The 25,811-nt window shown below is 43.4% G+C and overlaps 1 protein-coding gene across 1 annotated transcript; it reads right to left on the bottom strand.

The window, feature by feature from the left end:
- Positions 1-11,266: 11,266 nt before the first annotated feature.
- On the bottom strand, positions 11,267-20,129 carry LOC310964622 (uncharacterized protein). Its single transcript, XM_083937817.1, has 9 exons — positions 20,073-20,129; positions 19,113-19,369; positions 18,849-18,984; positions 17,101-17,194; positions 16,859-16,941; positions 16,617-16,777; positions 15,679-15,730; positions 12,476-12,563; positions 11,267-11,743 (listed from the first exon to the last, which is right to left on the bottom strand). Exons 2-9 carry the CDS (start codon positions 19,367-19,369, stop codon positions 11,358-11,360), a joined length of 1,257 nt encoding a protein of 418 aa, XP_083793943.1. The 5' UTR covers positions 20,073-20,129; the 3' UTR covers positions 11,267-11,357.
- Between the last annotated feature and the right edge of the window lie 5,682 nt (positions 20,130-25,811).

The following is a 25,811-nucleotide window of genomic DNA, read 5'->3' on the forward strand; positions in this document are numbered from 1 at the left end:
GGTCCTATGTTCCCCGGGTCCTATGTTCCTCCATCTCTGACCAAACCCAGCATTATTAATAGGTGTGGATAGTGTCAGAGTGTGCACTTCACCTACTGCAGCAAAGGTGCTGTGAGTGCGGAAGCATACCTATGTGCCCCGGGTCCTATGTGCTCTGGGTCCTGTATTCCCTGGGTCTTATGTGCTCTGGGTCCTATATTCCCTGGGTCCTTTGTGCTCTGGGTCCTATGTTCCCCAGGTCCTATGTGCTCTGGGTCCTATGTTCCCTGGGTCCTATGTTCCCCATATCCTATGTTCCCTGGGTCCTATTTTCCCTATAGCCTATGTTCCCCGGGTCCTATGTTCCCTGGGTTCTATGTTCCTTTGGTCCTATGTGCACTGGGTCCTATATTCCCTGGGTCCTATGTGCTCTGGGTTCTATGTTCCCTGGGTCCTATGTTCCCCGGGCCCTATGTTCCCCGGGTCCTATGTTCCCTGGGTCCTATGTTCCCTCGGTCCTATGTTCCTCCATCTCTGACCAAACCCAGCATTATTAATAGGTGTGGATAGTGTCAGAGTGTGCACTTCACCTACTGCAGCAATGGTGCTGTGAGTGCGGAAGCATACCTATGTTCCCCATATCCTATGTTCCCTGGGTCCTATTTTCCCTATAGGCTATGTTCACTGGGTTCTATGTTCCTTTGGTCCTATGTGCACTGGCTCCTATGTTCCCTGGGTCCTATGTGCTCTGGGTTCTATGTTCCCTGGGTCCTATGTTCCCCGGGTCCTATGTTCCCTGGGTCCTATGTTCCCCGGGTCCTATGTTCCTCCATCTCTGACCAAACCCAGCATTATTAATAGGTGTGGATAGTGTCAGAGTGTGCACTTCACCTACTGCAGCAAAGGTGCTGTGAGTGCGGAAGCATACCTATGTTCCCCGGGTCCTATGTGCTCTGGGTCCTGTATTCCCTGGGTCCTATGTGCTCTGGGTCCTATATTCCCTGGGTCCTTTGTGCTCTGGGTCCTATGTTCCCCAGGTCCTATGTGCTCTGGGTCCTATGTTCCCTGGGTCCTATGTTCCCCATATCCTATGTTCCCTGGGTCCTATTTTCCCTATAGCCTATGTTCCCCGGGTCCTATGTTCCCTGGGTTCTATGTTCCTTTGGTCCTATGTGCACTGGCTCCTATGTTCCCTGGGTCCTATGTGCTCTGGGTTCTATGTTCCCTGGGTCCTATGTTCCCCATATCCTATGTTCCCTGGGTCCTATTTTCCCTATAGCCTATGTTCCCTGGGTTCTATGTTCCTTTGGTCCTATGTGCACTGGCTCCTATGTTCTCTGGGTCCTATGTGCTCTGGGTTCTATGTTCCCTGGGTCCTATGTTCCCCGGGCCCTATGTTCCCCGGGTCCTATGTTCCCTGGGTCCTATGTTCCCTGGGTCCTATGTTCCTCCATCTCTGACCAAACCCAGCATTATTAATAGGTGTGGATAGTGTCACAGTGTGCACTTCACCTACTGCAGCGAAGGTGCTGTGATTGCGGAAGCATACCTATGTTCCCCGGGTACTTTGTGCTCTAGGTCCTATATTCCCTGGGTCCTATGTGCTCTGGGTTCTATGTTCCCTTGGTCCTATGTTCCCCATATCCTATGTTCCCATGGTCCTATTTTCCCTATAGCCTATGTTCCCTGGGTTCTATGTTCCTTTGGTCCTATGTGCACTGGCTCCTATGTTCTCTGGGTCCTATGTGCTCTGGGTTCTATGTTCCCTGGGTCCTATGTTCCCCGGGCCCTATGTTCCCCGGGTCCTATGTTCCCTGGGTCCTATGTTCCTCCATCTCTGACCAAACCCAGCATTATTAATAGGTGTGGATAGTGTCACAGTGTGCACTTCACCTACTGCAGCGAAGGTGCTGTGAGTGCGGAAGCATACCTATGTTCCCCGGGTACTTTGTGCTCTAGGTCCTATATTCCCTGGGTCCTATGTGCTCTGGGTCCTATATTCCCTGGGTACTATGTGCTCTGGGTCCTATGTTCACAGTGTGCACTTCACCTACTGCAGCAAAGGTGGGAACTTGACAACAACTGGAGGTGAACAAAAACAACTGACTGCATTGTGCACCATGACAACAGAAGTCTAAGGGTGTTTTCATAGCAGCCTTGTTTTGTTCGGTTGAATTGAATCCTGGAATGTTAACCCTCTTGGTGTGATTCATATGTGCAGATGTGCACAGCAATCACTCTTAGGTGCAACAACCAGAGGTCTCCGTGATTTAGAGCAGAGAAAGTGTCAGTAAGTCAACACAATACGCCTTTATTCTGTGTTCTCCATTAGTTCATCATTTAAATATATAGTAGAAGACTTCAAAAATATATAACCTAGATCAAAGACATAGAGCTAATTGTCAGATCACAATCGGATCCAGTAATAAGTGTTAAATATAATAAATAAAAAAATATAAATAAATAGTCGATTTAAATGTATTTAAATCTGATTTGGCTCAACAGTATTTAGCAGTTTTAATTCAGCTCCTTTATGAAAAGCAGTAACTTTAAACAGAGTCAGTGAAATGCTGTTGAAACTGTTCAGATGTATCAGACTATTGAAAAAACTCTCTTGTAAACTTCATTTGGCAGCTGCACCACCATCTCTCTCACTCACAAATATGAACATTGAGCTGCTCTGATATTAAAGGGATTAAAGAGTAATAAACCAATATCCAACCAGGATTTTGATTGTGACAATTTATCTCTACCATTTAAGTGCTTTGATCCAGACTTAGTGAATGAGTCTGGCTCTGTCAGAGGGAGGAGAATAAGAGTACCTTAGGCTTTGCAGTGAGCAGGCTAGGTTAGCAGAGAGTTTTAGTTATCTTTCTTTATGGAACCGAAAATCCAGAGTTTACCTCATCTCAGGCTTAACTTCCCAAGAGTTCTCATTAATCCTGCTCTCAGAAACAGGGCCCAGAACAAAGGACCTGCACTCTGTATTTCCTTTCTTGCTCCCGCCTCAGACACACCTGACCAATAAGGGGAGTGTTTTTTCTCTCATGGTTTATCGTGATGAACTTTAGTTTGCTTGGATTCTTCTCTGCACGACACAAAACCGAACCAAGTTTACAAACTCATCAGCTGATTGGGACCAGAGCAAACCACCTGTATAGTAGGTAGTGACACCATAGATTTGCATTTGCTATTTGCATCTGTCTGCACAGTGTAGCGACCCATATGTTTATCAATATCTCACCCGTCTCTGTTCACTGGTGTTCCATCCACCCAGATCCAGGTTCCTTCCTCCGCCCTGTCAGTCATACCCACCCACGCTGCCATGGTGAATCCAGTGAGGAAGGCCTGTCATGAAGCAACATTCTCTTTCACAACAGGCCGACAACACAAAGGAGCTACGCAGTTTCTGGAGCAGCACACAGCATTTGGAGTAAAATATACAGTTTGACTATGAGCAAATAAGATGTTCCCTAGACCAGTGGTTTTCAAGTTGGGGGCCACCAGGGAGCGCTAAGGGGGCCTCAGCAAATTGGAGGGAAGAGAAAAAAAAAGGAAAGACAAAAAAGTATACAATCTAATTATTTTTAAAATCATAAAATATAATTTATAATAGAACAAATCAAAATGTTATTTGCCATGCTCATCTTTCTGATTGGCTGCCAGTCAAATATTGTTCATGATGTCATGTACAGACCTGGAGGTTCGCTCCATTCATCAAGCAAGCTCAAAAAACAAAACAAGAGAGACCAAAGGAACAGAGCAACAGCCCTGCTGTGGAGGACACTGCTGCAAGAAAACTAAAAACTCCTAGCAAACTAAAATCAGAAGGTATGAGGCAGCATACACTAAGTATGGTGTTACACCCAGACAGAAAAGTGGCCATGATTTCTTTTGTTCTGTTATCGTCAACAGTTTGTTGAAAAGTTTGTTATTCAGTGGGAATATAGTGTTGAAAACATGTTAATATTATGTTATATATTTTGTAGCATTGTCAGTGGGTTTGCAAAGGGGGTCCCCGGCCAGAAGCTGATGCTGTTTGGGGGGCCTTGGCATGGGAAAGTTTGGAAAACCCAGCCCTGGACATCGAGCAGCAGCTAATGAAGGTGTGAACATGCAGTGGTGTACGGAGCACACAGGTACCTGTTCCTGCCTGTCGTTGATGATGACCAGGTCAGCGTCCCTCTGCACACAGCCCTGCCGGCTCTCCTCCCAGCTCCTCCTCTCTGAGGAAATGAAGTAACAGCTGGAGCCAAACATCAGCCAGCCCTGTGGACAGCTCTCTTCCTCTGTCTCACCACCTCATTACAGCAACACCACATCATGTCACAAGACTGAACATATAGGACAGAACAGTCCCATGATGCAACAGAGGACAGCATGCTGCAAAACACAAAAGCTATGGGGGAGAAATCTCAGAACTCTCCCCGCCCAAACACAGAAAAGAAGCGTATTAAAACAGAAATATTACTATATGCCACATTGTTATCAATTAATTCATTATAATTTATTTGTAATATTATTTTTGGTGCATTTAACAACATTGAGATTCATTTATCGAGTCATTTATTCCTAAATGTATTTATTGTCGATTTTGGCAGATTCAGTCCTCCACAATTTTTTTCTCAACTTCTAAGGAAAATACGTGTCTCTATAGCTGCCAGGAGCTCCAGTATGTTCACCAGCTAGTTACCAACAGAGTACAGTTAGAGGCTGCAAAACCAAAACTATGAGCTAGGAGCAGCTAAAACTCTGCACAGAGCCGAAAGGGAGCAGCAGTGAGGCGTTTCTGTACCTTCATCAGTGGGTGCAGAGAGAGCCAGTCTCAGACAGATGTTGAGAATCCCCTGAAGAACACATAGCAGGCCCAAGCTCAGCAGAACCACACTGACATGTTTGAGGAGCCCTGCACAACACAAACACGCATGCGCACACGCACGCACACATACACACAAGAATCAACTTTATATAGCAACTTTCACACATGTAAAAATGCAGCCCAAAGTGCATTGCATTAAAAGAAAAAATGAAAGAAACCCCCTTAACATCCCAACTCCCCTCACCCTCATTCATGTAACACACACACACACACACACACACACACACACACACACACACACACACTATTCTCAGGTTATATTCTTTGTCACTTTAATGTATGACAAAAGCACAGCAGCACTTGAATAATCTGGCATGTCACTGATTCCTTACTTGACTTTGGGGTCTTCTCCGTGGCAGCATCCTCAGGTTCAGCTTTGGGAAACTGCTCATACTCACCAACTTGAAAGGTGATCTGAGACTCACTGGAGTGAAAGAAGACGGCCATGTTGAAGCAGCGGTAGTGAGTGTTTCTGAGGAGGTCTGGTGTTGTGCCGCACTCTCATCACTACACCTTTCCTGTCTAATAGAGGAAGTACTGTCCTATGTGCTATATGGCGAGGATTCTTTGGCTATTTTCTGTTCGTACTGTGTCTGCAGTTATCTTATCATTTATTTCATATATTAATGATTCAGTTTCAGAGAAAATCTGAATGTTTTTCTGGTTTTATTCTTTTGAACGAAATATTGAACTGTGTTTATTTACTGTTCACTTCATACATTTGGTCTGATTTGCTTTATGTCCATGCACACCAATCCTTTTCTTTTGGAACAAAGGAAGAGCGGGAAAATTAATGCATCTCCATATCCAGGCCCCACCTTAGTGCTGGACTTAAAGATAGAAAATCCAAGCTGCCTGCTCAGTCTTCTTTTGATTTCCAGAGATATCCTTAAAACTTCTCACTTCTTCTATTCCACTTAGTCTTGTCTATTGTACAGTCTCAATCTAGTTTATTTGTGTAAGTAACTTTCTGCCTGACTTTGTTTCAAAGAAGTTGTGTGTTTTATTTGATTAATAACATTTCATTAATCAGTCAAACGTCATCTTAAGTTAGTGTTCGTGTTTTTGAGGACAACCTTAGTCTGTCAGTGAAATTAAGTTTTAGGGCGCACTCAGTGTCCATCCGTACCGTGCCCCGTGCCCCGTGCTTTAGGGTACTTGTCCCCCCCTCCAGGCCCGTTTGTACTCACACTGCCTGGGCCTCGGCGAATGCTTCTTGCTGCCTATACATCATCACGCAGTAACACGTCACATGCATGGATGACGTCATTGCGATGCGTCGCTTTGTTTACAAATCTTTCCATAGACCTCAGTTTTTGTGCGTCTTGTCGACTGTTTTGGAATATTTTCATCGACCAAATCTGCAGTAAACACTCCACCTCCGCATCACACCAACGGACCTTTCGACCTAAATGTCCACGCATGGTCCGTCCTTCTTTTTTCTATGTCCCAACAGGCGTACATAAAATGACGTCAGAACCGCCGTAGGCATCGTGCTTTTACACGTGCGCACGCTCGTGCTCGTACATGTGCAAACGTGCTTTACAAAAGCCCACCTCTACTAAACGGGCCGTGGACGGTAAGCGTACCGCTCCTAGGCGCGGTAATGTTGCACAGATCTCTCCAGAGATGTTCAATCGGATTCAAGTCTGGGCTGAGGCTGGGCCACTCAAGGACATTCACAGAGTGGTCCTGAAGCCATCCCTTTTCAGATCTTGGCTGTGTGCTTGGGGTCGTTGTCCTGCTGAAAAATGAACCGTCGCCCTAGTCTGAGGTCAAGAGCACTCTGGAGCAGGTTTTCATCTAGGTTGTCTCTGTACATTGCTGCATTCATCTTTCCCTCTATCCTTACTAGTCTGCCAGTTCCTGCTGCTGAAAAACATCCCCATAGCATGATGCTGCCACCACCATGCTTGACTGTAGGGATGGTATTGGCCTCGTGATGAGCAGTGCCTGGTTTCCTCCAAACATGACGCCTGGCATTCACACCAAAGAGTTCAATCTTTGTCTCATCAGACCAGATAATTTTGTTTCTCATGGTCTGAGAGTCCTTCAGGTGCCTTTTACTAAGGAGTGGCTTTCGCCTTGCCACTCTGCCATACAGGCCTGATTGGTGGATTGCTGCAGAGATGGTTGTCCTTCTGCAAGGTTCTCTCTCCACGGAGGAACGCTGGAGCTCTGACAGAGTGACCATCGGGTTCTTGGTCACTTCCCTTACCAACGCCCTTCTCCCCCGATTGCTCAATTTAGACGGCCGGCCAGCTCTAGGAAGAGTCCTGGTGGTTCCAAACTTCTTCCTTTTACGAATGATGGAGGCCACTGTGCTAATTGGGACATTCAACGAGGTCTACAGACAATTCCTTTGACTTCATGCTTGGGGTTTGCGCTCTGACATGCAGTCAACTTTGGGACCTTATATAGGCAGGTGTGTGCCTTTCCAAATCATGTCCAATCAACTGGATTTACCACAGGTGGACTCCATTTAAGCTGTAGAAACATCTCAAGGATGATCAGTGGAAACAGGGCGCACCTGAGCTCAATTTTGAGCTTCATGGTAAAGGCTGTGAATACTTACCTAAATGTGATTTCTTTGTTTTCTAATTTTAACAAATTTTCAAAACTCTCAAGAAAACTTTTTTCATGTGGTCATAATGGGGCATTATGTGTGGAATTTTGAGGACAGAGATTAATTTAATACAATTTGGAATAAGGCTGTAACATAATAAAATGTGGAAAAAGTAAAACACTGAGAATACTTTCCGGATGCACTGTATACCTCCTTCCTCTTAGATCCCCCTTTTACAAAGCAGAGTTGGTAAGATGACGTTGTTTGTACTTTAATGAGCAGATCTGGTGATCACTGGCCATTTGATTAAACTTTACTTTCCATGAAGGTATCTCGTGTGTCATTTCATGTTATAATCTATCATGTATATAAACATGTTCCTATTTTTGTAGTAAAACCCCAGCTGTCGTCTGTGAGCTTTCATTCTCTTTTGCAAAGTTTTGAGGTCACTGTTTTATGAGAACAGTTTTCAGATTGAGCTTGATAGAAATTAATACAATTAATAGATCCATTGAGGGCTACATGGTGGTGTAGTGGTTAGCACTGTCGCCTCACAGCGAGAAGGTTCTAGGTTTTCTGTGTGGAGTTGCATGTTCTCCCTGTGTCTGCGTGGGTTTTCTCCAGGTTCCTCCCACAGTCCAAAGACATGCACATGTTAGGGCCATTGATGACTCTAAAATTGCCCTTGGGTGTGAATGGTTGTCCGTCTCTGTGTGCCCTGTGATAGACTGGCGTGCTGTCCAGGGTGGACCCGCCTCACGCCCGATGTCAGCTGGGATCGGCTCTAGCCCCCCCACGACCCCGACAGGGATAAGCGGTTGAAGATGGATGAATGAATGAATTGATCCATTGATGAAAGGAATGTTTTCTTTTAATTCTTTCAGGTGACTAGGTTTCGATCAGGCTTAGTCCACAATACATTTGACGAGGAATGATCAATTAGCATAATTAATACTTAAGGTGATTCATTTATACCTGTAGTTCTCTCTTCTCCTATAGAGGTTTTCAGACGATTTTGTGGTCTAACATCACACCCAGAAATGCATTTTCATATTCTCTTATACTAACATTGTACATGAGTATGTTTTGTAATTGCAATTTGTGTAAATGAAGATACCATAAAATGTTATAAAGTAAAAGATAATGTAAAATACAGATAAAATGTTATAGAATATAATATGAAGATAACATAAAATGTTATTAAATATATGAAGATAACAAATATAAATTATTTTATAAAATATAATATAATGTAAAATGGAGACAACATAATATAAAATGTTATAAATATAATAAAAGAGAACATAACAAGTATTTTATAAAATATGAGTGTATACGTTTTAAAACATGTAAAATGAAAATATAATATAAAATATGAATGTGATAAATTATTTAAAATGATAATGCAGTGGTGGTAATATAAAATATATGTAAAATGACATGACATAAATATAATGTAAAACAAAATGAACATTCTCAGATGGGAGAGGATATTCAAGTGTGTTTCAGCAGATCAACTGAAATATTCATTCATGGTTTTGTGTCGTGTCAGATTCCAGTGTCACGGTGAAGAAATGTCCTGTTGAGAAAAGGTTTTGGAGGAACACAACAGCAGAGTTACACAACAACAAGAGCACTGTGATTCAAACTAGTGACGTCCATCTTACACAGAGACTTTTATTTCCCGCTGAATGGAGAAATGACTGATATTTACAAAGTATTGGGGTAAAATAAAAAATACAGTACATATAAATTCTCACTAGTGACTGACTTGTCCTGATATTCCATCACTTTCACATCCTCACACGACATATCGGCTGATTATTTTCAAATGAACATATGAAGGCCTTGAAGAACTTCGACATGGAGATGCAACTGAATATTCAGGTGACAAGAAAAACGAGAAAATAAACTAGGGATCAAGTGGCAGGAGGGTGTAGAGGACAACTGGAATGGCCGTATTGTACTTTGAGGAGCCAGCTCCAGAGACCATTCCCAGCTGGCCGACCTTCCATTGCAGTGTCGTTGCAGAATCTTTGTGAAATCTTTTCATTTTTACTCTATTAACATGACAATATTTGATTTCTCGAATGATCGATATTAACTCAACCCCAAATGAATGCAAGTTAGTATGTCCATTGTGTATGTATTAGCCTGCTATATTTAACCGGAAGTTGCACTGTGATGCACAAGAAGCTGGTTTCATTGATACACTGATGGCAAAAACTCTCACACACTCATGATCTGCTTGGAATGCACATAGTTCTGCCTTCAAATGAAGTTTTATCAAAAACACATGTAAAGGAAGCATCCCATGAATATCCTATTGGTCGACCAACAAAATCAGTCATGGGATCCTGGTTAGTTCAGATGCTTCTACTGACATTCAAACATGTTTCATTAGTGTCCACTGGTCCCTGACATCATCTCAGACATCTTACTTGTTCACACATACGCACTTGAAGCGGCAGGCTTTCTCTCATCTCTCACGTATTGGGGGTTTAGAAAATTAGTTATTTGTTCTTTTCTATTATTATAGTATTTCCTATAATACTGGTGCAAAAAGTAGTTCATTATCAGACTCTTCTCTCAGGGCTTAAAGGTTGAATATGGAGAATGAGCAGAACAGCGCCATCTCGTGTTTTAAGATCGTAGTTGCAACAAAAAATAATCCCACATCCGGGGTTGCCAGGTTTGTTGAAGAGTTTCCACCCATCCCCTCTGCCTCCGGCAAATCACACCATAAAAACAAGTAATGCAGAGGATTTTGACTGACAGTTACCATTAGCCGTTAGCAGTAGCTAGTTCCAGCTAAGTAAAGATGAAAGTGATGTTAGCGATCAAGGAGCAGCGTAGCCATGTGGGCGTGCGTTTGAATGGCGTTTCTCTCCTTTCTCTCAGTCCATGGAGTGAATGCTCGGCCTATAGTGACTCTGGTTGTTGCCCGTCTCCGCTCACTCAGCCTGTGGGACAAAGAACGCCCCCTTCACTGAGGCTCCGAAGCAGCTGCAGGATTGGCAAACTCCATTTCACCCAGTGCCAGCCTACAGTAGCTGCACCCAACAACAGACAACCCTGGCAACCAGCAACGTTATTGGCTGCTACCATGGAAACACAACGGAACAGAAAGTTATTGTCAAAACTGTCAAAAATGTTTTAAGATATTAATTCAGACTAAATATATTTTTTTTATAGAAAATCAATACTTTCATTCTGTTAAATGATAACGATTCTACATATTCAACCTTTAAGCAAAAATGATTTCATTTATTTTTCTAAATGTATTTGAAAAGTAAATTGAAGTAAAATGTGTTTAACAAGTATCAAACAACTTTAAGGAATAACTGTATTTTTGTACATAACGTGAGAGAGAGGAACAAAAACATGTTTATGTCATTCCTGGTTGAGCTGCCTCTGGCCTGTCATCAGAGTTTCACTGTGGGCAGGTCCAGGAAGTTCTCACACAACAGTAATATTATAGCTGTGAACGCGGCAGTGCAGTGTGTTACAGTTTATTGTTGGTTCCACCTGCGGATTACAGTGAAGGGGCTTAGCCTCTTTGAACATAACTAATCAAAATACTATTTTAATCAGAGATCACGTTCCCTTGGGAGGTCAACAAAGGTAAACAAATGTCTCTTGCTGTGCAAAAGAATAAACTGACTAATAAAAAAATATATTTAAAACCCAAAACCCCTTTTGGAATCTGCACTAACATTTTCTTAATATAGCTGATGGAGCCCAGTGATGTGCTGTGGCCAAACACAGATTCTGCCACAGCACATCACTGGGCTCCATCAGCTATATTAAGAAAATGTTAGTGCAGATTCTTCTAGTCTGACAGTCTACGAACAGGTGACATATTCTAATGAGATAAGGCAAAACATCCACTCACCAGCTGGAGCTCTGGTTAGTGTGTACATGAACAGAGCATTACTGAGGAGGAGGAGGAGGGGGTGGGGGAGGAGGGGGAGGAGGGAGGTCAGAGAAGGGGAGAGAGTTTGGTGGCCAGAGATGAGAGGAGAAAGAGGGATTGAAGAAAGAGGGAGGAGGAGGGGGCGGATAAAGCGGGAAGTTGGGTTGGGGGAAAAAGTGAGGAGGCGGAGGAGGGTAAGGACAGGGAGGGGGGAGGTACATGGGGGGGACATTAGCGTGTCTGGTTGGTGGGTGTTTGTGTCTGGGTGGAGTGGGTGTGTGGCTGAACTGTGGGTGATTCCTCGGGTTCTGGTGCCGGGGTGGAGGTCCTGCATGTCTTGGTGGGAAACCCCTGGGATTACGCTGTTGCAGCGAGGTACTCTGGGTAACGTGGGCAGGATTATCTGGAGGGGGAAAAAACAACTGATGAAGCAAAGTAAAAAAAAGAAGTAGAAACGGATGGAGGTCTGTATTTTGCAGGAAGGTTTAGTCTTCTTTCAGAGGGTAACTCCATAAAACATCCAAACATGTCAATTAGGGACGTCACAAGAACCGATACTTGCGATACCTTTGAATTCTAAATTTTTAAAAAAAGCCTATTTTCTTAAAGGGACAGTAAGCGTCGTAAGTTTCAGTGCTGCGACTCTTCCTGAGCCTATGGGGGCAGTATAGAGTGCTCAAGTCAGACTTGCATTCAGAAGTAGGAGGTCACCAACAAGTGGAACTCACATGACATAACAAACCCCATGTGGAAGTAAACTACCGCGACTTGTTGATAAAAAAGGCACCATGAGTCGTGTATGGAGGTTTTTTGCGTTTGAGGCAGATGGCCGCGGTCAAGGGAGGAAATACTTCCATTTTAGTGTTTACTGTGACAACAAGCAACGTTTAAAACGCTACTGACACATTTCCTCAAACAAAACTATAAAGACGGACCAGATAGGTAACGTCATGTTTATTAACATTGTAATGAAAAACTAAAGAAGGAGGCATTCAGGAAAGCCACGGTCTAGCTGTTAATTAAAGGTGATTTTGATCCATATATATATGAGCATTATCCAAACATTTTAACAAGTTAATGTTTTCTTTTTTATCCGTCATACTGAAATACACTGAATATATATACTTCTGAATACCTGTTTTGTTGTTGTCCCCCTTCTTTCTAGAGTTTTTCGCTTTCCTCTTGGCTTGTTGTTCTTTCTCATCATCACTATAATCCAGAGCCTAGAGGGAGAGGAGAGAGAGATTAAGACTGACTCATGAAAAAGCATGTGTGGCCAAGTTAATGTATTTGTTAGCGGTAAAACTGCAGTCAAATTATTCCGATCATGGAAATTCAGCACTATTAACTTAGTGTTTCTTATCATAATTTACAATAAATCCATTATTGCCCCACCCCCCTTTAATGTGAAGATGACTCAAAAAACAGGAAAGTAGTCATCCCGTTGGGACACTGTAATATAGAAAAAAACAACAAACAACACTGAGACCTAATATCTAATTGAAAATAGCAGAAAGACAACATGTTCAACATTCAAATGTTCAAACAGCCTGTGAATGTTCTCATTTGTCCAGGTCATCGTTATCCCCAGAGCAATTTCAGTCAAAAGCAACTGGACTTGGTTATTTGTCTAGGAAGACATTTCACCTCTCATCCAAGAGGCTTCATCATGTTCATGTCTGCATCTGACCAGGCTGAAACTGGACCAGGACCAGGCTGGGACTGGTCCAACTAACTGGTTTGGAGATCCAGGTATTTAACCTCTCACAATGCCGATGATGTCACTGGAACCCTTTGTGCTCCAAGTGCCAACCACTGTTGTTAGAGTGGCAGTCGTTGGTGGGAAGTTGGTTTCCACTTCGTTAGTGCTCTATTGAGTCTTAGGGCGCACTCACACTGTCCTTCCGTACCGGGCCAAAACAGGTTTTACGGTTAAAGCCTAGTGCGTTTGACCAGTGTGAGTGCAACCGCTCCGCGAATAGCTGCGGTCAGCTGGCCGTCCACGGCCCGTTCGGGAGAGGTGGGCTTTTGTAAAGCGTGTTTGCACATGTACAAGCACGAGTGTGCGCACGTGTACGAGCACAAGGCCTACGGCAGTTCTGAGGTAATTTCCTGTGTGCCTGTTGAGACATAGAAAAAGGAAGAAGGGACCATGCGCGAACATTTAAAACAATGGCGGCGAAAGGTTCACGTTGGTGTGATGCGGAGATGCGTGTTTACTGCAGATTTGGTCGATGAAAATATTTAAAAACAGTCGGACAAGACGCACAAAAACTCCGAGGTCTATGGAAAGATTTGTAAACAAAGCGAAGCATCGCGATGACGGCAATCAATGCGTGTGACTGGTTACGGCGTGATGACGTATGGACAGGCAAGAAGCACAGTGTGAGTGCTCCCTTAACGACAGTCGTTGGAGTCACATGAGGCCATTTGTGAACAGTTCTTTGAGGTTAGATTGTTGAATCTCCTGGGAAGGGATGAAAGGGCAGCATTGTAAATTGGAGATAAGTGGTGTCTCAGACCTCCTCCTCTGTTTAGCGATGGTTTCTCTACTTTTGCATAGATGGCTTCTTTTACTCCTCTTTCAAACCATCTGTCCTCTCTGTCCAGGATTTGGACATTGTTGTCATCAAAGGAGTGGGCTTTCTCCTTGAGATGGAAGTGGACAGCAGAAGAGTGACGTATAGGCAGCAAGAAGCATTCGCCGAGGCCAAGGTAGTGTGAGTACAAATGGGCCTAGGCCGTGGAGTGAGAGGGAGGGGGGGACAAGTACCCTAAAGCACAGGGCACGGTACGGACGGACAGTGTGAGTGCGCCCTTAGCTTTCCTGTGTTGGGCCATGCGTTTATGCATTGGTTCTTTTGATTCTCCAATGTAGAGAGCTTTGCATTTCTCATTGCATTGGACAGCATAAACAAGATTGCTTTCATGGGTGTGTGGTGTTCTGTCCTTGGGATGAGCTAGTCTCTGAGTGTGTTACTGGGTTTGAAACACACAGGGATGCAGTGTTTGTTGGAGATCCTCCTGAGTTTCTCTGATACCCCAGCCACATACAGAATGACTATGTTGTTTCTCTTGTTTTCTTTTTCTTTCTCAACCACTTTGGTTTTCTTTCAGGAAGCAGCTGCTGTTTTCACAAAGGTCCAGCTGAGGTAGCCACAAGTTGTGAGGGCGCCTCTCAGGTGCTTGCGTTCTTCCCCTTGGGCCTGTGAGCTGGTGGGTATGTTATCAGCTCTGTGTTGCATGGTTCTGATAACTCCAAGCTTGTGTGCTTGAACATATGGCCATTGTTTTATGTTGTGTCATTGATGCTGCTAAAACAGTTGCAGAAACAGTTTCTCTCTGTGCCACTTACACCTGCCACGAGCACTAATGCACCCCCATACGTCACACATTTTGAACTGCTTTGAAACCTTAGTGTCAACCCCTGCTTTAAAGAATTAAGATTGCGCTGAATAATTTCAAATGCTTCCTGTAGCTTTAAAATAATATGTGAGCGATATCCGCTGTGTTACTTTGTCCTGTTTTCTCACTTTCATTCCAAACAGTGACCAACGCCAGTCTGGCTTTCCTGCAGAACGGTGAATTTCAGAATGTTTTGGCTGAATGTCATTGTGCTATCATCGTCTGTTGTCAAGAGTCTGTAGAGGGGAGAGGTCAGAGCCCCTGCCCCTCAAAAGGTCGTACGGCCATACACCACAAATTACTACCTGGTCTGTGGGAAACACTGCATTGTAACAACAGTTTTGAAATGTGTTGCTGGCATCAAATTCAAAATGAGAATATCTTTTTTTTTAACAAGTTTAAAAATTTGATATGTTGTCTTTGTGCTATTTTCAATTAAACATGGGTTTTCAACATTTTGCAATCGTCACATTTTTTGAAACAAGGTTGTGCTAAAGATTTTTAAGAAATAAAAATCATATCAATTCTGATACGTTTTTGTAATTTCAGTAAACATATGAGTAGATCTAAGAGAACACTGCACTGTGTTTCATGCTGAGCCGTGGATTCACGCAAATGCAGACTGACTGGAAAAACTGTTGATGGCACAGTAGTGCTACTCTGGCCTGTTACATACACCAACTCTCTGCCCCAGTGTCCATCCCCACAACTAAACCACTAAGTTTGTTCTCTTCACATATAATCAGCAACACTGCCCAGTCACGCAGCACCGATAAAACAAAAAATCCGTTGCTGGTGGACGTGATTTATGGAAGTGTTTGTGCTCCTCTGCTAACAAAAGCCTTTGTTGCAAGGAAATGGTTCTCTGTTTCGACACTTCTAGCTTTATTTCAGGATACATTGATGTTTAAACATTCCTGCGTGTGTGCTTACCTCCTCTGGTGGTTCTTGGTCGTTCTTCCAGGAAGCATCAGATCCCTTGTAGCTGAAGGAAAAGCATTTTCATTTTAAAGAGCAACCAAACCCCAGAAATTAAAAAAAATGCCTCCGTATCACACAGAGATGGTCACAAGTCACTTTTTGCATGTCCGAGTCAAGTCTCAAGTCTCTGAGGGAAGCAGCAAGTCCTAATCAAGTCTCAACCGTATTGTATATCTACACAAGGTTCCAACTAATGACAGTTTATAATCTGGTGTAAATAAACAAAGTTTACCTGAACTAATCACAGACACACTTGAAACTCCAGCTCCTGCTCTCATTGGAGGATTTGAAGACATTTGATAAAACTTGGAGGCGGACACATCTGGCTCTAGATATTCTGACTGATATATTAATAAGGTATTTTGATGTATATTTGCTTTTTTTTAGTTGTTATTTGCTATATTTGCATGCTATAAAAAACTAACGTTGATAGTTTATGCAGATGATCTTTACACACAGACGTTGTATTCTGTGATTCTTTTGTTTCGGCTGTGCCTGAAGTTATTAAAGCCAAAGAATATGACAAATGGCAATGAAACTGCAGCAGCGATGGGATGAAGTGAGTTTGAAGTGGGATGTTCCGATAGGCTGGCTGGAGGGGTCGTTGAACATCCAACTCAGAACTAACTTCACCCTGGTCATCAGCAGCAGCAGGTGATGTTCTCTTTGTGTCATCTATGGAGTTTGGCCGAGATAGAGATAGAGATAGAGAGAGAGAGAGAGAGAGAGAGAGAGAGAGAGAGAGAGAGAGAGAGAGAGAGAGAGAGAGAGAGGGAGAGAGAGAGAGAGACACGAGATGTGTGTTTGAGTGTGCACGTGTGTGTGAGGGAAGGAGAGAGAGAAAGAGAAAGAGAGAGAGGAGATGTGTGTGTATGTGTGTGTGCACTTACACTTTGAGCTGTTGTGTGAGGATGTATCTTGTGTACTCTTTGATGGCTGGTGTGTAGTAAACGGTCAGTCCCTCTGTCAGTCCCTTGCTGCTTATCTGGTCCGCAGAGTTAAAACGCAGGATGTACAGCGGACTGGACACTGGACCAAACACCTCAAACACCTTAAACACAACAACACAATATTACCATGTAGAAACAGGAGTAGATTGAGTCATACAAACAGCCTCTGCAGCTCCACTCACCTTGCCAACAGCCTGCCTATCAGATGTAAAGATGATGCTGTCATCAGTCAGAGGGGGCGTGTCTTTCAGAGACTGGATTATAACTGCAGACAGACAAAGAGTGGTTAAACACAGAGCTGAAAAATACACATGAAGTGTCACTTCCATTTATGTTATTGTCTACCTCGGACGAACAGAGTTTTTACAGTTGTTTAGAAATCAGAGTAAAACATGCAGTGTGAACAGTGTGTGTGTACATTTACCTAGTTGCTGTATAATACTGGAGACTGTTCCTATAGGCTGCAGCTTTACATCTTCTGGTAACAACACAGACAGCTCCTCCACTGAAGGCAGCTCCTGCACACAAACGCAATGTCAGCTTCTGGTTTGATGGTATACAGGTAAGCTTGGAGAGAAGAAACGTGCGCGGTAAGCAAACCAGACGCCAGAAAAAAAAACATAAAAAATTTGTGCGAACCACAGATACTTTGAGTCTGAACTGCTGTAAGCCGTTCTTATTCCTTAGCAGGCATTCACACCAAAAGAGATGGGGGCGACGAAAGCGTCACACTGCCATTCAAAATCAATGTAAACGATGCAATGTCACTTCAGGCGACGCGATTTGGGCAATAAGAGCGATGCGATGAAGCGTCCATCGCCTCATTACTTGTGTCGCTTGAAGATGAGAAGATTCAACTTTTTAAGCGACATCTTGTGACACTGTGCTGCAACAGCCAACCAGTGTTGAGATTGCGGTCATCAAAGTTCTCCGTGACAGATCCAGGGGTGATTTAATCACCCCCATTGCTTTATCGTATCGCGTCACTTGCTCACTTGTGATTTCATTTATTTCTAGTGACAGCTTCAAAAGAATTCTTCATACAGCCCAGATTCATTTGCAGGTAATCCTGTACAAGTCACTTGATTAGTGCAGTATTACCATTAGCACAACATACTACTGAGGTTCTCTGATTCAATACTATCACGATACTTGAGTGCAGATTCGATATGTTTTGTGGTTTTAAAGTGCTGCGATGCAATATTATCCTTTGTTGAGATTTTTCTTTCCGTTTTGAAAAACTTTGGAAAATTTCTTAATTGATAGAGTAAATGTTTTCAGTATAATAGATAAATAGTCAGGGATGATATTAACTCAGCACCTATTGGGGTTGGGTGATATGACCATATTATCCATCAACACGATAGTGGTTGGCCAATATAATGGTCCTCAAATTTTCACGATAACAGAATGATGTCTAATTGCCAGTTATGAATATTGCACTCAGTCTCTCTCTCTCTCTTCATATTGAATCCACAGCGGAACACCACTGTGATTCTGTTCACATATGTGTAATACCTGCAGGACAAGTGTCTATATTGGCCAAGTGGTTGGCCAATATAATGGTCCTCAACTTTTCACGATAACAGAATGATGTCTAATTGCCAGTTATGAATATTGCACTCAGTCTCTCTCTCTCTCTTCATATTGAATCCACAGCGGAGCACCACTGTGATTCTGTTCACATATGTGAAATACCTGCAGGACAAGTGTCTTTTATCTAAACTAAGAGTTGGTTGAATAGGTGAAGTGAAGATGTTTTGGGTAGCCTACCGGTTCAGATTGGCTGGGTAGTGAACGACACGCTAACGTTGAGATGGATTCAGTGTTTTCAGTGGAGCTAGAGGGAGAATATTCCACATCAGTGATGATGTTTTGCCCTTACTGTCTCTGTGAAGTTCGCTGGATGTTACGCTAACATTACATGAGTAAAAGGTAATGCTTCATCCACACATACTTGTCACAGTGAGGGAAAGCACATTGCTATTCACAGACAAGTCAGTGACAACTTTGATGAGCTCATTTTCTGTAGTGTAGCATTAATGTATGACGGAATTAGCAAGCTAGCTAACAAACCATTTAGTTAGCTAGCTTTTAACACCGGCAGCAGGGAACTTTTGCCAGCGGTGGTCTAAAAAAACAGTCAATTCAATTATTCAATCACTGACTGACCTCGAGCAGGACTTCATCTCTGGTTTTGATGGGTGCTGGTTGGCTGAAACCCTCGTCATTGTCATCCTCAAAAATGGGGGCAGAGGGAGAAGAGGAGGATGAGGAAGAAGAGGAGGAGGAGGAGGAAGAGCTGTCACTGGGAGAGGAGAGGAAGAACATCAGTTAGTTTTGTGTCCATTCGTGTTCTGTAACCTGCATGGTCTTGTGTGTGTGTGTGTGTGTGTCAGTGTGTGTGTGTGTGTGTGTGTGTGTGTGTGAAAATACCTGTCTGAGTCTTCTGAATCATCACCATCACCATCCTCTGTCTTACGCACACTGTCTAAAGAAAGCGATGCTGCGGTTGAGTCTGTTTTGGCGTCTCCCGTTTCCTCTGGACGTGTTTCTGTCTTCGGTGATGCGTCTGCATTGGCGGGGGTTACCATGAGATTTTCCAACTGCGTTGTTACAGTAACATCCATTTCCTCTTCCTCCTCGTGAGCTGGTAACACCTGTCCATTCTCCTCTGGCAACTTTTCATCCATCTGAAATGTACACACATTTTTAAAGGCAGGTCTTCAGGTAACAGCTGACATTAAAGGATCCACAAAGCCTTTGATTGAGTCTTAGGTCCATTTATTTTACAGGCTAACCCTCTTTAACCCTGTAAGAGGCACTAGTGACGTCACACTCAAAATGACAAAACGTAATCTTAAATGAACGTGATGGTCTTTGAGGCAGGGGACTATAGAAAAGTGTTGAGTTGATAGCTGCATTCAAAGGCTCATTCAATGTAATAGGAAGTAACAGTGTCCAACCATAACAGATGATACCGTGTGTTAGGATACTTCCCTTGTGTGAGATAAATATGTTTAGATAATTCGATATATGTGAAAACTTAACGTTACCTTTAACACCAAGGTTAAAATGTTAGCAATTTTCTCCATTCATTTCAAAACTAACGTGCGTCAGCATCGGCACTGGTGTGTGCAAAATTATGAACACAATACAAAGATGTCAGTAACGTTACGGACAAAATAAAACAAAAGAAAGTTTAACATGAGCTTATCTCCATCCACGCAAGCTAACTAGCTAGCTAACAGAGCTAACGGTGTTGAATTAAAGTTAGGAGCCGGACTAAATGGATTAAACTGACTTGACCGACCAAACAGACTCAACCGACTAAACCCAGAGATAAACAGAAACAACATGTGAGCAGAGTAACAATGGCTCTGTTCGAAGTAGTACCTGTTTGTTGGTGGCTGTGTGCCGTGAACGACCTCAGTGTCAGTGCGACTTCAGCTCATGGCCCAACTACTTCCGTTATCAACCTTCACAATAATAGCTCACAGCCTTTGTCTAAATGAATAGTATGCTTCTAATCTTATTGAAATCGGAAGTTTATACCAAATTGTAAATGCCTATACATTAATAATGTTATACTTGTGTTAATTATGTGTATAAAAAGCTATAGGAGTGATAAAAGTTTAAACCACCACAATAATTACTTCCAGTCCAATATTTTATTCTGAAGGGACAATTCAGGAATTCCGGTGGTACTCGTTTGTCCACGTGAGCTTGGCGCAGCCAGACCTCCATCTCCAACACGTGGGCTCGTGTTTTTCCGGGTGTGCGCACGGCTATTAAATGTTGAATATTGAACAGAACGTTCAATATTAAGCTTATTATTTTTGTTATTGTTTTTATTGCAAAGTGCAAAATCCAATACAAATAAGCATATTTGAATGCAATTACAAATGTTGTGAACTGAGAGTAGCATTCCTTACACTCAAAAAGAATAGGATATAAACCAAGCCCCCACCTAGGCAACTTTGTGTTTGATTTTTAGACAGTCTATGGTCTAAACGCAAATTAAAAATAAAAATAAACAAAACATTTTCGTATAGGGGATCTGTCAAAAGTAAAAGTTGATAAAGTGTCATACAGCAATAGTTGTATATATCATTGTTAATAATAATTGGTTTCATAAGTTTTAATGAATCAAATTAAAGGTGCAGTTCTTTAAAAAAAAAAAAAGTAGAAACAAGGGGACATATGTAGTTTTTGGTCAATCCTGACCAACTGCCCAGTCCCTGCTGAAGAGAAACAAGCCCACAACATAAAGCTGCCACCACCAGGCTTCACTGTAGGGATGGTGTGTTTTGGGTGGTGTGCTGTGTTTGGTTTCTCTCAAACATAGAGCTTGGAGTTCAGCTCAAAAAGTAAAATTTTAGTCTGTATAACCTTTGACACATGGCATCAGACACTTCACCCTGCCAAACATGTAGAACTTGTGAAATTGTTGTCACCTGCACGGATTGACCAACCTCTGCCATTAAGACTTGGAACTCCTTCAAGGTCACCATTGGCCTCTTGGTAGCTTCCCTGATCAATCTTTTCCTGGCTCTGTCATCCAGTTTGGATGGGCTGCCCGATCTAGGCAAGGTCTGGGTGGAGCCATATGCCTGCCACTTCTGGACAATACTCTGAACAGTCCTCAGAGGGAAAGTTAAAGCCTTTGAAATCTGTTTATATCCTTCTCCTAACTTGTGCCTATCCACAACTTTATCCTGGAGCTCTTTTGAAAGCATCTTTCCAACCATGGTGAATTCTTTGTGTTACCGTGCTCTACTAGGAGAAGAATCCTCACTCAAGGAACAGCTGATTTTATTCTTCAGTTATCAAAGTCACCACAATTGATGTAAAAAAAAATTTCACTTGACTGTTGTAAGGCAAAATGTATTAATCACGCTGGAATTTTTTTTAATGTCTTATCATTTCAGTCTGTAAAACAAAAAAAGTGACTATTTCAAAAGGGTTTCATGACTTTCTATAGACACAGTAGCTTTTTCATCATTTTACATTTCTCAAGAGATGTTGCATGTTTCAGTCCAGTCTACAGACAGGTATTTTGTGTGTTCACAGATTTATACCAAACAAATGAACAAAACTTCCTGCTGTTAACACATAACTAGACTTAGTAATTACAAACTGGACAAAAATATAAGCACTTTTGTTTCTTCTAGAGTTGAAATAAATAATAAATAATCATTTCTCCATTCACACAAAGGGCTTATTTCTGACCTATCTCCCTCCCAGGTCACAAAAAAAAAAGCTTTGTTCAATGTAAAACCAATATCAGACACTCAGAGCAACTGCTCCGAAAGTCAGGGGATATAGGAGAAAGATTAAGAAAGTCAGTGTAGGGAGGAGGACAGGGGGAGGGATGAGGGCGTCCCGTGTGAACTTTCAATGCTGACTTATGTTGACTACTTAAACTTTCCCAGGCTAAGTTACTTCATTTATGTAACATACTTGTTTAAAGGGGAAACACTGCAGGAAAAAACAAAGTTTTTAGAGAAAACCTCTATTTGACAACACTTTGTCTTTTTGTGTCTGTAGATCTCTCAAAGTTGACATTAGATAATGCCTCATTTGCATATTTAAACATAACATTTCGGAAAACTCAGTTATCAAATGAGAAAGATTCATAGAGCTATACATGAGTTAAACATGTTTACCATTTTCACCCGCAGTGTCTTAAAATGTAGGAATTTTACAAAATGAAGCTTTAAAGATTTTTTTTCTCCCTCTGAGCAGAAACTTTACAGTTTCATTCCTATCATCTATATCGTGAAGGCATAGCTTGATTTATACAACATTTGATTCCTAAAAAACATGGCTAAAATTACATCTTTAAATGGCTATTGACAGTGCGATTTATGGAGTGATGAAAAAGATATTCAAAATCCCCACTGTGAAAACCTTTGACTCTAATATGTCAACAAAATTAAACAATCATTTTGAACCTGGCTTTATCCAATGTTCTGGAAATGTCTATGTCTATGTCTGTTAAACATAATATCTCAGAAAACTTGTATAACAAAAAAAATAATTGACTTAATATAAGTCATTAACTGGGGAAGTTCCATGTGTTTTTTGTGTGTTTTTACCCCATTCACCTGTAGTGTCTCCTCTCAGACATCATCTCTTGTTTGTTTGAATTCACAAAAATCCATAGTGGAGCATAGTTTGACATGTAGGGCGTGTCAAAAAGTGGCCATATGTGACAACCTGAGAATGGGTTGATTACTTCCCTCAAATGTTGTGCACAAATCTTTTAAAATCTTTGTTAATCTCATCTCATCTTCATCCGCTTATCCGGGGTCGGGTCGCGGGGGCAGCAGCTTTAGCAGGGGACCCCAAACTTCCCTTTCCCGGGCCACATTAACCAGCTCTAACTGGGGGATCCCAAGGCGTTCCCAGGACAGCGTGGAGATATAATCTCTCCACCTAGTCCTGGGTCTTCCCCGAGGCCTCCTCCCAGCTGGACGTGCCTGGAACACCTCCCTAGGGAGGCGCCCAGGGGGCATCCTTACTAGATAGAAGCCTCAACTGGCTCCTTTCAACGCAAAGGAGCAGCGGCTCTACTCCGAGTTCCTCACGGATGGCTGAACTTCTCACCCTATCTCTAAGGGAGACTCCAGCCACCCTCCTGAGAAAACCCATTTTGGCCGCTTGTACCTGCGACCTCGTTCTTTTGGTCATGACCCAGCTTTCATGACCATAGGTGAGGGTAGGAACGAAGATTGACTGATAGATCGAGAGCTTTGCCTTCCGGCTCAGCTCTCTTTTCGTCACAGTGGTGCGGTAGAGCGACTGCAACACCGCCCCCGCTGCTCCGATTCTCTGGCCAAACTCACGCACCATCGTCCCCTCACTCATGAACATGATCCCGAGGTACTTGAACTCCTTCACTTTGGGTAAGGACTTATTCCCTACCTGGAGTAAGCAATCCACCGGTTTCCTGCTGAGAGCCATGGCTTCAGATTTAGAGGTGCTGATCCTCATCCCAGCCGTTTCACACACAGCTGCGAACCGATCCAGTGAGTGCTGAAGGTCACTGACCGACAATGCCATCAGGACCACATCATCTGCAAAAAGCAGAGACGAGATCCTCAGCCCACCGAACTGCAACCCCTCCCCACCACGACTACGCCTCGATATCCTGTCCATGAAAATCACGAACAGGATTGGTGACAAAGCGCACCCCTGGCGGAGGCCAACCCCCACAGGGAACGAATCCGACTTACTGCCGAGGATACACTTACACTTACACCCACAGCTCTCGCTTTGGGTGTACAGAGATTGGATGGCCCACAGAAGTGTCCCCTCACCCCATACTCCCGCAGCACCTCCCACAGTATCTCCCGAGGGACCCGGTCATATGCCTTCTCCAGATCCACAAAACACATGTAGACTGAATGAGCATACTCCCAGACTCCCTCCAGGATCCTTGCGAGAATGAAGAGCTGGTCCGTTGTTCCACGTCCAGGACGAAATCCACATTGTTCCTCTTCAATCTGAGGTTCGACTATAGGACGGACCCTCCTTTCCAGCACCTTGGAGTAGACTTTACCAGGGAGGCTGAGTAGTGTGATACCCCTGTAATTGGCACACACCCTCTGGTCCCCCTTTTTAAACAGAGGAACCACCACCCCGGTCTGCCACTCCCTTGGCACTGTCCCAGACTTCCACGCAATGTTGAAGAGACGTGTCAACCAAGACAGCCCCTCCAAACCCAAAGCTTTCAGCATTTCTGGACGAATCTCATCAACCTTGACCAACTTTGCCACTGTGGAGTTGTTTGACTACCTCAGTGACTTCCGCCGGAGATATTGACAATGATTCCCCATCAGCCTCCAGCTCTGCCTCTACAAAAGAGTTGGATTAAGGAGTTCCTCAAAGTGCTCCTTCCACCGCCCGATCACCAGCGTCCCGTCCCTACTTTAAACAGCATGGACGGTTCCCCGTTTACCCCTCCTGAGATGTCGAATGGTTTTCCAGAAGCACCTTGGTGCCGCCCGAAAGTCCTTCTTCATGACTTCTCCGAACTCCTCCCACACCCGCTGCTTTGCCTGTGACACAGCAGAGGCTGCAGCCCTTCTGGCCTGTCGGTACCTTGCAACTGCCTCCGGAGTCTTCCGGGATAACATATCCCGGAAGGCCTCCTTCTTCAGTCGGACCGCTTCCCTGACCACCGGTGTCCACCACGGTGTTCGAGGGTTACCGCCCCTTGAGGCACCTAAGACCTTGAGGCCACAGCTCACCACTGCAGCTTCAGCAATGAAAGCTTTGAACATTGCCCACTCCGGTTCAATGCCCCCAACCTCCACAGGGATGCCAGAAAAGCTCCGCCGGAGGTGTGAGTTGAAGATCTCTCGGACAGGGGCCTCCTCCAGACGTTCCCAGTTCACCCGCACTACTCGTTTGGGTTTACCTGGTCTGTCCAGAATCTTCCCCCATCCTCTGATCCAACTCATCACCAGATAGTGATCAGTGATCAGCTCTGCCCCTCTCTTCACTCGAGTGTCCAAAACATACGGCCTCAGATCAGATGATATGATTACAAAATCGATCATCGACCTTTGGCCTAAGGTGCTCTGGTACCACGTACACTTATGAGCATCCTTATGTTCGAACATGGTGTTAGTTATAGATAATCCGTGACTAGCACAGAAGTCTAATAACTGACGACCACTCAGATTTAGGTCAGGTAGGCCGTTCCTCCCAATCACGCCTCTCCAGGTGTCTCCATCATTGCCCACGTGGGCGTTGAAGTCTCCCCGCATTACTATGGAGTCCCCTACCGGAGCCCCATGCAGGACTCCATTCAGGGTCTCCATGAAGGCCAGTACTCTGAACTGAAGTTTATTTCATGAGCTGTTTTTAATAAGGGGACCTTCACACTGAGTTTATGGCTAATATGTCTTTGAATTTCTTGTTTTGTCCAAAACGCAAAGATATTCAGTTTAATAAAATTCAAAACAGGGAAACGCCATAAATCTCTGCCATTTCTTACATGAAAAATATTGATTATTAAAATAGTTGGTTTATGCAATTGTACAAACTTACTTTGCAATAAAATTCTGATTATCAGTGAAAATGTGTGTGTTTTGTGTGTGAAGAGAACGCCCATCTACAGCC

This window comes from Echiichthys vipera, assembly GCF_963691815.1.
Source record: "Echiichthys vipera genome assembly, chromosome: 2".
Lineage (NCBI taxonomy): Eukaryota > Metazoa > Chordata > Actinopteri > Perciformes > Trachinidae > Echiichthys > Echiichthys vipera.

Bases quoted from the DNA above. Each gene is read 5' to 3' on its own strand.
- LOC310964622 (XM_083937817.1), bottom strand. From the start codon at position 19,369: ATGGATGAAAAGTTGCCAGAGGAGAATGGACAGGTGTTACCAGCTCAC. The intron at 16,778-16,858 runs GTGAGTGGAGCT...GTTGTGTTTAAG, and splicing joins ATAGGCAGGCTGTTGGCAAG to GTGTTTGAGGTGTTTGGTCC. The intron at 11,744-12,475 runs GTATTCAGAAGT...TTCCCCCTCCAG, and splicing joins GGGGGACAACAACAAAACAG to ATAATCCTGCCCACGTTACC.